At 29.4% G+C, this 13083-nt stretch overlaps 1 protein-coding gene across 1 annotated transcript in view; it reads left to right on the top strand.

The window, feature by feature from the left end:
- The window catches only part of LOC142319575 (mitochondrial import receptor subunit TOM20 homolog), a 39992-nt gene that overhangs the window by 16437 nt on the left and 10472 nt on the right, over window positions 1-13083 (top strand). Inside the window, exons 2-3 of the mRNA XM_075357025.1 lie at window positions 5794-5897; window positions 11433-11606. Coding sequence (XP_075213140.1) covers window positions 5794-5897; window positions 11433-11606 — 278 coding nt within the window. The remainder of the gene's footprint in view (window positions 1-5793; window positions 5898-11432; window positions 11607-13083) is intronic.

Genomic DNA, 13083 nt, shown 5'->3' with positions numbered 1-13083 from the left:
ATTACTATATCATCAGCAAATCGTAGCATTTGCTGATGATATAAGTGTTTTAAGTAATTAAGTATTTCTAAATTAAAATTTAACTATTTTTGTAATTAAGTATTTCATTATACTTTTATTCATTAAAACATTTTAAATTCTAGAATGAATAAAAATTGGGCTTGTAAAAATTCTCCTAATATTTTTTTGTTACATTTGCGGACAATTCGCCATGAAAAGTCAATGAAAACCAGTATCGAATCTGCTGAAAACTGCTTGCAAACATTATTTTGACTGTCCCTTGGGAGACCAAGATAAATCCTGGGCTCCACATATAGGATGCATGAAGTGCTACATTAAACTAACCCAGAGGTTAAAAAGAAAAAAGGGCATTTACCCATATTGACATACCTGAGATTTGGCAAAAGCCTACTAACCATTATTATGACTGCTATTTTTGCTTAACAAATGTTATTGGTTTCAATTCAAACAATAAAAGCAGTGTTGCATACCCAAATGTTCGTTCAACTATGAGACCACTACTTCATGGTGTTGATTTACACAATCCAATTCCTCCAACTTCTTGGAAAGAAATTTCTGATTCCCCAGAACCCTCAACCAATGAATCCTCAACTTCAATAGATATTAATTACGTTTCAGAAAAATCAGATACTGACCCTCACTTCATCACACAAGCAGAACTGAGCGATCTAATTCGTGACTTGTATTTGTCAAAACTACATGCAGAACTCCTAGGTTCATGTCTTAAAGAATGGAAATTATTAAACAACGGTACTAAAATTTCAGTATATAGAAATTGAAACTAAAATTTACTGAAATACTTTAGAAGAGATTTTTTAATTTGTTCCTGCCATGATGTTAGGGGGCTAATGTCTGAGCTGGACATTGAATATGTTATTCATGATTGACATTTATTTATAGACTCATCAAAAAGAAGCTTAAAGGCAGTATTCTTGCATAACTGAAATAAGTTTTCTTCTATACCATTAGCACATGCTGTAGGAATGAAAGAAACATATGAAAGTACATCAACATTTTTAAAAGCTGTTAAGTATGATGAACACTCATGGCAAATCATTGCTGACCTGAAAGTGATAGGGCTTCTTCTCGATCTCCAGAGTGGCTTTACAAAATATTTGTGTTTGTTGAATAGTCGGGCTATAGATAAACATTATGCAGTTAAATATTGGCCAAAAAGAAATCACTTTATCCCAGGAAAGGAAAATGATGTCAATATTTCCCTTGTCGAAGTAGATCATGTTATTTTACCACCTCTACACATAAAACTATGCCTGATGAAAAATTCTGTAAAAGCATTAGATAAAGATGAAGGCAGCTTTAAATGCATAGCTGAGGTGTTTTCACAATTAAGTGATGCCAGATTAAAAGAGGGAATATTCATCAGGCCACAAATAAGAAAATTAATTTGTGAAAATATATTTGACGGCAAACTGAATCCTAAAGAACTAGCAGCATGGAAGTCATTCAAAGATGTCGTTACTGGTTTTATTTAAAACAAAAAAGCTGAAAACCATGATCAGCATATAAATGAACTCTTAGTGAACTACAAAAATTTAGGGTGCAGAATGTCATTTTTTACATTCTCATTTGGACTTTTTCCCTTTAAATTCTGGTGACATCAGCTATGAACAAGGAGAAAGGTTTCATGAAGATATCTTACAGATGGAGCAATGTTATCAAGGCAGATGGGATGAATCTATGATGAGTGATAAAAAGATGATGATGACTGCTGAATGATAAAAAGAGAAGGCTTCACTGAACATTGAAGTGAAATAAGAAGAAAATATAAACATAGATGTCTTCAAAATAAAAGTAGGAATTTTAATTGTAATTACTATTATTTTTGTATACTGTTATTTGAAGTTATATTAATGATGAAGTGCATCCATGACAATGCAAATATTGTTTCAGTATTCTAAAGTATTTTCTTAAGAATAAATCTTGAAACTCTTCCTGATATATACGAGGGTTATTTTTTTTTCAAGGTCGATCGGTCACAAAATTAAAACCACAGTGAAAAGAAAAAATTTTTTATTTGTAACAAGTACTTACATAGATACACTATTTCTCTACATAGTTGACCACTCCGATTTAGACATTTGTCATAGCGTAGTACCAACTTTCCAATACCCTCGTCACAGAACGGAGCCACCTGTGTTTTCAGCCATGTTTCTACGCTGGTCTGCAGCTCGATGTCGATGCCAAAATGTTGTCCTCCTAGCCAGCATTTCATGTGAGCAAAGAGATGAAAATAGGATGGAGACAAGTCCGGGCTGTATGGTGGGTAATCAAACACTTCCCAACGAAAACGCTGCAGGAGCTTATTTGTTACAGCTGCAGTGTGCGGCCGAGCATTGTCATGGAGAAAGACAATGCCTGATGACAACATTCCTCTCCGCCTATTCTGAATTGCCCTTCGTAGACGTTGATGAGGCTGCAGTGATGGTCGTGCCACGTTACATGAATCCCACCAAGAGAACTCCATTCCGGTCCCAGAACACAGTAGCCATACAATTTCTGTTGGAGAAGGTTCGCTTGATGTTTGGTTTACTGGGAGAATGAGAATGCATTCACTGTTTGGATTGTTCTTTTGTTTCTTCAGTTTCGAAATGGACCCATGTCTCGTCCCCTGTGGCAATTTTGTTCAAAAAATCTTCTCTTTCATTGTGGTAGCGCTGGAGAAATGTTAGGGATTCGTCCATTCTCATTGTTTTGTGATGGTCGGACAGCATCTTGGGAACCCATCTCGCACACAGTTTGCGGTACTGAAGTCTCTCACTTACAATGGTGTAAAGAGCTGACCTTGAAATTTCAGGAAACGAATCACTTGATACAGAAATTGTGAACCGACGATTTTCTTTAATTGCCTCATCCACTCGCTCAAGGAGATCATCGGTTGACACTCGCTTCCTTCCCTGACGCCTGCATCATGAACATCTGTACGTCCTGCTTTAAAGATCCTGTACCATTGTCATGCTTTGCTGTCACTCACTGAAGTTACACCGTACACATTACTTATTCGTCGATGAATTTCAGCTGCATTACACCCCTCAGCCTGAAGAAATCGAATTACCGCACGCACTTCACACTTGGCGGGAGATGCTATTGTTGTAGACATGTTTAAGTGCTAGCTGCATGTTCAGAACTAAACGATGTGACGCGGCGTGATTGAAGGCCATAATAGAGACGCTGCGCAACACATATGCACAAAGGTTCATCTGATTTTTGCATGAGTTTTTATTTCGTGATCGATCAGACCTTGAAAAAAAAATAACCCTCGTATAACAAAGATCCTATTGCTCTGTATGAATTAATCATTTTATCTAGAGACGCTGCGCAAAGGTTCATCCGATTTTTGCACGGGTTTTTATTTCCCGACCGATCGGACCTTGAAAAAAAATAACCATCTTATGAAACAAATATGCTTTAGTGTCAGTTTAGAGAAGATTCCAGCCATTTAATGTAAATCCCAAAAGCTGAGCTTGTTTCTTTGACAAGTTCAAATTCCAAAAGGTCATTTGGTTCACCTTGAGTTACAAGATAAGGAAAGAGGAGTTTGCTTCAAAAGTAGGATCATCTTATTCCTCATATCGATCTTAAGTAGCTACCTATATTCTCTGATTCATCTTCTAAAACTATATGTGTTGGAATATGTGGGGCAGGTAAGCTCTTATCATGAGGCCTTATAGCACATAGTAAATTTAGGTACTGCACTGTGTTGGATTTGCAATACATGAGCTGAAAATTTGTCCTCTACAACTGCTTTATCTAGTATACTAGTCATTATATTGCATTTTATATACAGACGTGTCATGTTACTGGTAATTGAATGTCATCTGGGTAGAAGACTTCCTAACAAATCCCACTTGCCCGTCTCACCTAAGCCAGCCAACAGTTCAGTTGACAAAGACAGGGGCAACCTTCAACTCACTTAGTATACTACTTAATCCTTTTATCTTGTAATAAAAAAGTAACAATTTGATAAATGGTCTTGTGGTTTATGCCGTATCATCAGTATGGCATAGCTCTTGTGCCAATTACTCCTAGCCCAGTCTGTTTCACACAGGTCTAATTGCTTGTATGAGGAATTGACTTCTTATTTTGACCCCCAACTTTACAGAAAAATATGATTCATTTTTACTTCCTTGTATGAAGTAAAGGAAGTACTGTAATTGTGGAAAATTTCAGTTTTCAGATGTCAACAGAAATATCCATTTTGACTAGTTTCAGCGTGACATCTGTATTTGTATGTACATATGTATCTCGCATAACTCAAAAACAATTAGCCATAAAATGTTGAAATTTTGGATTTAGGAGTATTGTAATATCTAGTTGTGCACTTGCCCTTATGATGGCAATTGACTAGACCAAAAGTGTCCAAAAAAGCCCAAAATCTAAAAATTTTGATTTTTTTCCTTTTTTCTGTCATTGAGAGCTTTTTTAATGATATATAAATGGTACTTATTTTTGTTGGTTCCAAAGTTATATCCAAATAAAATTTTAATTAATTAAATATTTGGATCTTACAAGGGGAAGGTACATCGATTCTAATCTGACTTCATGTATATATATTTTTTTTAACTTTTTTTTTTTTTAATTTAAATATATTGATTTATTAATCTCTGATTGTAAAAAAAATTACTATAAATAATAATTCAGTAGTAACAATAAAAAAAATAAATATGAAAAAAATCAGAAGTTATTAGTGAAATAAAATTTTATGTACTTTTCATTTTAATTCAAACATTTTTACAAAGATTAATAAATCAGTATATATACATTTAAAAAAAAGGTATATGTATATGAAGTCGGATTCAAATCTATGTGTCCATGGAAAAACACCATCGATGGTGTTCATGTAATCGATGTGTTATGGATCCGACACGTTCTCACTTACACCACATTACTTGAGTGATATGAAACAAAGTTAATATATAGACTAATTATAAAATGCTGATACAGACACCAAAAAAAAAGTGATGCATACACATTGCATCACTTTGCAATGAACACCACATTGCAATTGCATAACTGTCTACTTATTAAAGAATTAGAGGATCGTATCTCACTTTCAAATGAATTAAGTTTAAATAAAGTGCAGCAAAAAAATGTGTATATGTAATTTAATGACATACAAGGAAGTCATGTGGTGTCAACATCAGATTTTTTAAATAGTTGAGTCAAACTTCATTGTCATTTTTAATGTCAAATCCCCACACATGTAATAAAAGTTATCCAGATTGTTTATGCACTTCCATAGCATATTTATAAATAACACAACACACTTTATACAGTAACTATAAATGGCAGAACAGAATGAAACCACAGTATGTGCATTCACAGTGAATGTTTGAACAGTACTGGTGATTGTATGATCAGAAGACTGTTCTGTGCTGGCTTGTTAGAGCCTATATCGTAAGTTAATCATCATACAGATATTGCCTTCATAATGTTATGTTTATATCCCACCTCTGTTAGAAATCATTTAAAATATTTATTTATGTTCATAAATTATATCAAAAAAAAAATATATATATATATTAGTTCCACTAAAGCAACTTTAAAAATGCTTTGACAGAAAGACAGAAGTAATTGAAAAATTCTGATTGCCTTTTGATTCAGCATAAAAAGTTACATTAGGAACACAATAAAACTTATATATGTGCCAAAAACTGTGTTTATTAGTGTTGTTATTATTGACTTACACTTAGTAATTAATTGAGTTGTTTTTATTCTTGAAATTTTTTTATTTATTTATGATTTTGTTTATAGGAAGAAGAAAGCAGCGTGAATGTGATGCTGCTAAACATGCACAGAGGGCACCAATTCCTGACCTTAAAGATCATGAAGCTGTGCAGATGTTTTTTTTAAGAGAGGTAACTAGTATATTGAATTGCATTTCATTTCTGTAACCGTTGACATTATTGTAGTCAAATCCTAGATAGAAAAAATCTGATAATTTATTTAACATTGTCTTAGATATTTTATATAAAATACATTAGAAATGTTATGTTTATGGTTTATACCTCAAATATATTGAATTAAATAATGCCAAAAATTAATTTAATTTTTAATTGCATTTGTTTTAAGATAAGGTCAACTCTTAATACATATACATATATTGCTTTTTTTATCAAAAACCAACTTGAACAACTCAAGTACAGAATTACGTAGTAAATGAAATGACACTTACCTTATTTATTTTTTTTTATTCCAAAAGCGCTTTCACAGGCTCCCACATCATCAGTTTTATATAAGCTATATTTATATAAAATTATGGACTAGATATGTTGTTTTTGTAGTTTATAATCCCATTACACAATGAACATTTAATAATTTAAATGTTCATTGTGTATAATTCATAAATTAATTCATATTATAATAGTTTGAAATTTACTTTTGAAAGTGACACAAATAAAAAAATAAATTTTCTAGGATGTTAGTATCTAAATTAACAAAAATAATCAATTTATAATGTTAGTATATAGGAAACCCACAACCAGTAAAACTACAGAACATAGAAATTTAAATCATCCATGGTCACACAAAATTAGTACATATGCACACACATGGTTATTAGAGCAATTAATTACACACAATATAATAAAAATAAAAGTAAATTAAACAAAGAAATAGATTTAAAACAAATTGCTAAACGTAATTGTTATAATGTTTCTTTAATTGATATTATATACAAAAAACAAAATTCAAAAATTAATAATACTGCAACTCATATCTATTCAAAAAATTGTTGATATACAAAAATTGACAACATATATTTAAAATATTTACACTGATAATGTTGTTGAAAATGTAATATTTATGGTAAAACTAAATTCAAACTGGCATACAAGACAAACAATCATAATAAAATATTTAGAAAATAACAATTACACCGACTTATATAATTAATGTGGATGCTTGTGATCACCTATTAGTTACAAGACCTATTAGTTTTATATATATATATATATATATATATATACATTAATAACTGCACCATTAATAATAAAGCATTAATAACTGCAAGATTATATTTTTTATAATCTTGATAGTTAAAATTTAGAAAGAGTGGAAATCAAGAAATTTAATTTAAATAATAATAAAATTTTGGAACAATTTAATTCAAATCTACTCAGTAATATAACATTGGCTGGCCAGGTTATATAGTATAAATTTTCTATTTATTTTATTTTTAAATTTAATCTTAATTTTAATTTTTTTAATTATGACAATATATATATGTAGTTATTTTATTTAATTGACTTCATATGTTTTTGTATATATGATTTTAATTTTAATTTAAAAAAAATTATATTATATATATATTATATTATATATATATTATATATATATATATATATATATATATATATATATATATATATATATATATATATATGTTTTATACAAATATATCTTATATACAACTGATGATGCAAGATACCGCGAAAGTACTATTGGAATAAAGAAAAGAAGTGTCATTTAATTATGTACTTGGGTTGTTCAAGTTTGTTTTTTATTATAAAAATACAATATATTGGTACAGAGGAATATGAGTCTTATAAGTACTGACTTGAGAAAGAAAATATATGTATATATATATATATCAGAATCTATAAGGGAATCTGTTTTAAAAAAATAAATTAGAGAAAATTGTTGTCTTAATGTGTGGCATTTGAACGGTATTTAATATTGAATGAAATTTTACAATTCCTTACTTACAGGAATGATTAGACAAGAAAGTGAGGATGACATGAAATTACAAGGATAGATATGTACAAGTAGACTTTTTCTTTTTTTTTTTGTTAGAAAATTACATTTTTACAGTAAAGCTTTGTATTAGAAATTTATTAAATATTTTTGAGGTTTTTTCTTTTTGTTTGATTTTTTATTGTTGCTGTATTTTTTGTCTTAATGTGCAAAACTGACATAGTATTTAGAAAAACTAAAGTATAAAAATATTTGGAGTGATTACGTTAATCATTTATTATTATTTCTGGCCTTCGTAGATACATGTATAATTATCAATATAGTTGAAATAGGTACCTCTGAATAATAGAGAATTATTTAAATGAATATGTGATTATTCAAAATAACCTTGATTAAGCGTTGTAAGCTTTAAAGTGTTAAGTATTTCATATACATTATATAGTTATGGGAAAGCCTAACTATTTGACTACTTTAACTTCCCAATTCCAATAATAGGTAATAAAACATTAATAGAAAAGTTTTTGAAATAATTTTTTTTTAATTCTTCCGAAATACATTTTTTATCATATATTCTCAGTTTTGAATTTTGATTGCCTTACAATGTTTCCTCACAACTGCCTACAGTGTACAACTATAAAGAGTTGTATAACTTCTTTTTTTAACTCGTAATTTAGATTACCATCATTAATTGCTTTAGAATTCATTTTAGTTAGATAGTAAGTAATTCATTGGATTTTTATTTTTTATAAGTGTCAAATTTTTTTTTATATTCATTATGTGTAAAAGTACAAGAAACTTTTCTTCAATTGTTTCAACTGTAAAACAAGTTAAGAAATTTTTGTTAGCTATTCTTTTCATAAGGAAGGATTTTATCAGGGAATATGACATCTGTAAGTATGAAGTTAATGAACTATTTACTAACATCTCCACTGAAATACCAGTGAAAAAAAAAAATGCAAGTAGAAGCAGAAAGTTAGTGTTATTGAAAATTTGTGAACAAATGAAATGGCATAATGATTTGACCTTTGATGTAATAGTAAGCAAAGGTATCAGTGCCTGTAATACTTATGTTCTTCTATATGTCCAGCCATACATTAAGAAAGTGAATTCGGTAAAATCCTTTGGAATTTTTAATGACAAAAGGTTTACAGTTAAATGGGAAATTGTATAAAACAGGCCTTTTTAAGGTCTGTTTTCTCTTTACTAAATTGTTAAAAATAGCAAATAAAAATAACTGATCAATGATCCCACTCATAATGGGACCATAATGTTTTAGAAAATGGAGGTTGTATTCAATTGCAATGTGTAAAACAAATATATATACCCGTAATTTCTTACAAACAGATAATTTTAACTCAAATGAATAATATTTTAATGCTTTTATTGTCATTAAAAAAACTATAAATTATTCTACAAAATCTATAACACTACCACTCCAAATTTTTTGTTTTGTATTCAAGATTGGTTTTGTTAGTCAATGTAAGACATAATTCCCCCTATATTTTTACGCTGAAATTTGTTTATTTTTATTCTCTAAAAATTGTCAGAAATTAATATATACTGTCTTCATAATGGGAAATACAAGCCTGCTACTCTATTTCTATGGCACCATACTACTCAGTTTTGTACCATTTACTTTTCTTCCTTCATGTCATAATTATAACACCTGACCTAATTGTAAAAGTTTGTGAATAATAAATGGAAGGAAGGTTATATGTGTGGTTTTAAAAATTATTTTTACAGAGACATATCTGTTTCTACACATAATGAAAAAATGATAAGACAAATAAATGCTTGCTCTAAATAGTCAAAATATTATTTCTTGCAACCAGGCGCCTTTTTTAGCTGTTAGTATTTTGTAGAAAGAGTCAATTCCAATTTGTTTATGCCACATGATTTCAGCAAAGTAACTGTCTATGTAAATTTTAATCTGTCATGTGAATTCTGTCTGCAAGTTTCATTTTAGGATAAATTGATTACAAAAATTTAGCAATTAGTAGTGTGAAGATGTACATCCAAAATAAACTGTGGATAATAAATATGCTAGTAAACAGAATAGTCGAGACCAAAAAAATCTTCCAATATCCAAGTTATAATAAATTTGAAATATTATTATACATAGAGAAACAAATTAGATTGAGACAAATATTACAGAACAGCAGTATTACAGTTTATATAATGTATTGGTAGCAGTAGGGAGGGACTAATGAAATATTGTAGATAAACTTGTTGGTAATAGCCCTATTTTCAACAAAACTGGGTTAAAATTAAGCTTAGGCTAAAATAGATCTTATTTTTATATTTAATTTTATTTTGTTATATTTTAAGCTAAAATGTTTTCTTTAAATTAAAAAATGAATGCAATAGAAGTTTTTCATATGTAGCTAATAAAATAAAATAGAAATATCATTCTTTACTCATATCAGCTATCTGAAAATAATGTGTGAAAGCTATAAGTATTTCATTCACTTCAAACAGATGCTACAAATATATAAATTATTTATGAGCTCATGTATAATGAGTGTGATGACAACTAAATTAATTAAATCCTCACCCATAATTGTAAGAAATAATAGAATATGCATATGTATGTATTTTCATAATTTACACAATGTAAAATTTATATATAAGTATAAAACTGGTCTCTTTGAAATATTAGAAAAGGCTTATGCACTTATACATATATCAAACAGGCTGTATAACCTGCTTAATGAAAGTGATTTATAGTTAACTTGTGCCAAGTTAGACTGTAGAATTTTACTATAAAAGTTACACTAAGCAGTAGTTATCAATGGACTGGAATAAGCAAAGTATCAAATCAGACTGAATCAATCATTAGCAGAATATTGAATGGTCCACGATGTCAGTAGTGATTTTTAATGTATGTTGATTTGTGATGATTTTTCAAGAGCCCATAATACCAATTGATAACAGTTCAGTTTTGCAGAGCAGATTCAAAGTATTAACGTAAATAAAACATGGACTGTAATGCTATTGAGATGTTGCTTCTAAAAAGAACTCTTTGGTATTGTAAATTTGGATATGGTGAATAATAATTGATAAAGAACTTCAGAATACGATTTTAAAAATTATTCTGAAATGTGATGAATCACAAAACTGCAATTGCCAGTTTTGAATATACATGTAGTATTTAGTCTTTATAAATAAATAATCTTTATTATTGTTTTAATTAATATTTATTAATTCTTTATAAATAAACGTGAAGTTGCTACCTCCATGTTTGAAATGGTAGCAGCATTCATACTAAAAATGTTATATATTATAAGAAAAAAAGTATCGTAACTGTTATTGGGTGTAAGCCTGTAGATTTTGTGATAAATGGCTTGAAGTAAAGATTTTAACCCATATATCAGAAATTCTTATTACCTATGTTACATGTTAAAAAACAGTACAGTAATGATATGTATCATGTAGTAAAAGCTTCCAGAGTACAGTATGAATCAGCACACTAGGGAAAAATGTTAAGATGATTGCTGCCTGTAATAATTATTCAAATCATACAAAATTGATATTTTTCACATAAGACATATACATTTTTTTAAATCCTTGGTGAAAGTCATTGGACAAATTAATCTCTGTCATGTGAAGAAAAGTTCTGAAGATATATCTTTGTAAGCCCTAAATAGAATATAATCAGTATAATGATCATAATATCTGGTGTTTTTTTATTAAATTAGGTGCAGTTAGGCGAAGAGTTATTGGGTAGAGGTGATGTAGATGGAGGAATTGATCATTTATGTAATGCTGTTGCTGTTTGTGGACAGCCAAATCAGTTATTACAAGTATTACAACAGACACTTCCACCTCATGTGTTCCAACAGTTACTACTATGTTTGCCAACTGTGACTAAGGTAAGCACATAAAATGTATTTTATATAGAATTATTGTGAACCATCCAAATTTGAGTCTGCTTGGGTAGTTAAGTTTTATTCCGAAGTTGTAACATTTAATGGAGGGTCAGTCCATTTGAAGTGACCAAGGATGCTTCCTTGACCAATTCGAAAAAAATTGAATCTTACCTACTTGTTTCCTACATGTCGTAGGACCTTAAAACTATTTGTTTAATGTTTTATTTAAGCTGTTTACCTTTGGCTGCAATTTCTGTTATGGTGAACACACCTATTTTTGTGATTGTAAAGGTTTATGGAAAAAATCATAACTAAAAAACTATTGGTTCTGAAAGGATGAGACAAAAAGCAATTTATTCATATTTTCTCAAGGTAAAAGATTGGTCCAGTGGTTTATTTATCTTTCTCTTCTTTCTATAATTACCATTAAAGTTGAACATGAAAAATGGTGAAATTTCACTTTTGGTAGTTTTTTCAACCAGCAGGGATGACATACACATATAAAAAATAATTCAATTTAGGTATATGTTAGTAGTTTTACTGTAAATAATATTAATGGTGATTACGTACCCCTAAATGTTTATGAATTTTTGAAAACATATTTTTTTTTAAATTGTAATTTTTGCTCAAATAACTCTGATGGGGCTGGTGATACAAATCTCAAATTTGCTCAACTTGCAGTGTTTTTGTAGATGTTCATGGCAAATAAAAAAGGTTTTTGTGCGCAATGTGCTAATAAAAAATTTAAAACCTTTCAATGATAATAAAAAACCTGTTAAAAGCAATACCATTTTGACTCAGGTTTCTTGTCTTCTTGGTGGCAGTTTAATATTTTTATACTTATTACTGCAGTTGAAATAAAATTGTTTCAACCATTCAAGTACAATGTTCATGTTATATAACAGGTGCTTGAAGTCATTTCTAGTCACTAGGAAAATTCATATTGCAACTTGCTCATTTATGCTTGTTGCATCATTTAGCTTTGCAGTTACATACTGGTCAGTCTGATATTAGTTAGTGACCTGTTCACATCTTTACAGAGTGTTTCAAATTTCATTCTGTGTTTGGAAGTGTTTATTAAATAGATATGTTTTACTTAATAATGTTCTATTTGCAGATTTTAAAATCAGTTAAATTTTTGCATTATTTCCAAGTAATTTCACATAAAACAATGGAGGAACAATGTTCTGTAGGAATGTATGTTAATGAAGAGTGTCTTAAACAGCGTATGGTACAGTACCAAAAGAACACATTAAAATTTGTGAATTTAGTGATGAAAACCAACTACCTTTTTTTACGTGTTAATTCAGATGTCACTAATGTTTGTAAATATCATGAAAAAATGTTTTTGTCAAAATTCAGTCACTTGTATGGACAGTACTGTTATGACCTTTTGAGAACTCATAAAAAAACCAGCTAAGAAAAACTTAAGACAAATGACATCTTAAAGAACACATTTTTCCAAATTTAAATTTAGTTC

Source organism: Lycorma delicatula, chromosome 2, assembly GCF_047948215.1.
Source record: "Lycorma delicatula isolate Av1 chromosome 2, ASM4794821v1, whole genome shotgun sequence".
In the NCBI taxonomy this organism is placed as follows: Eukaryota; Metazoa; Arthropoda; class Insecta; order Hemiptera; family Fulgoridae; genus Lycorma; species Lycorma delicatula.
This window is presented reverse-complemented; position numbering and strand designations above follow the sequence as displayed.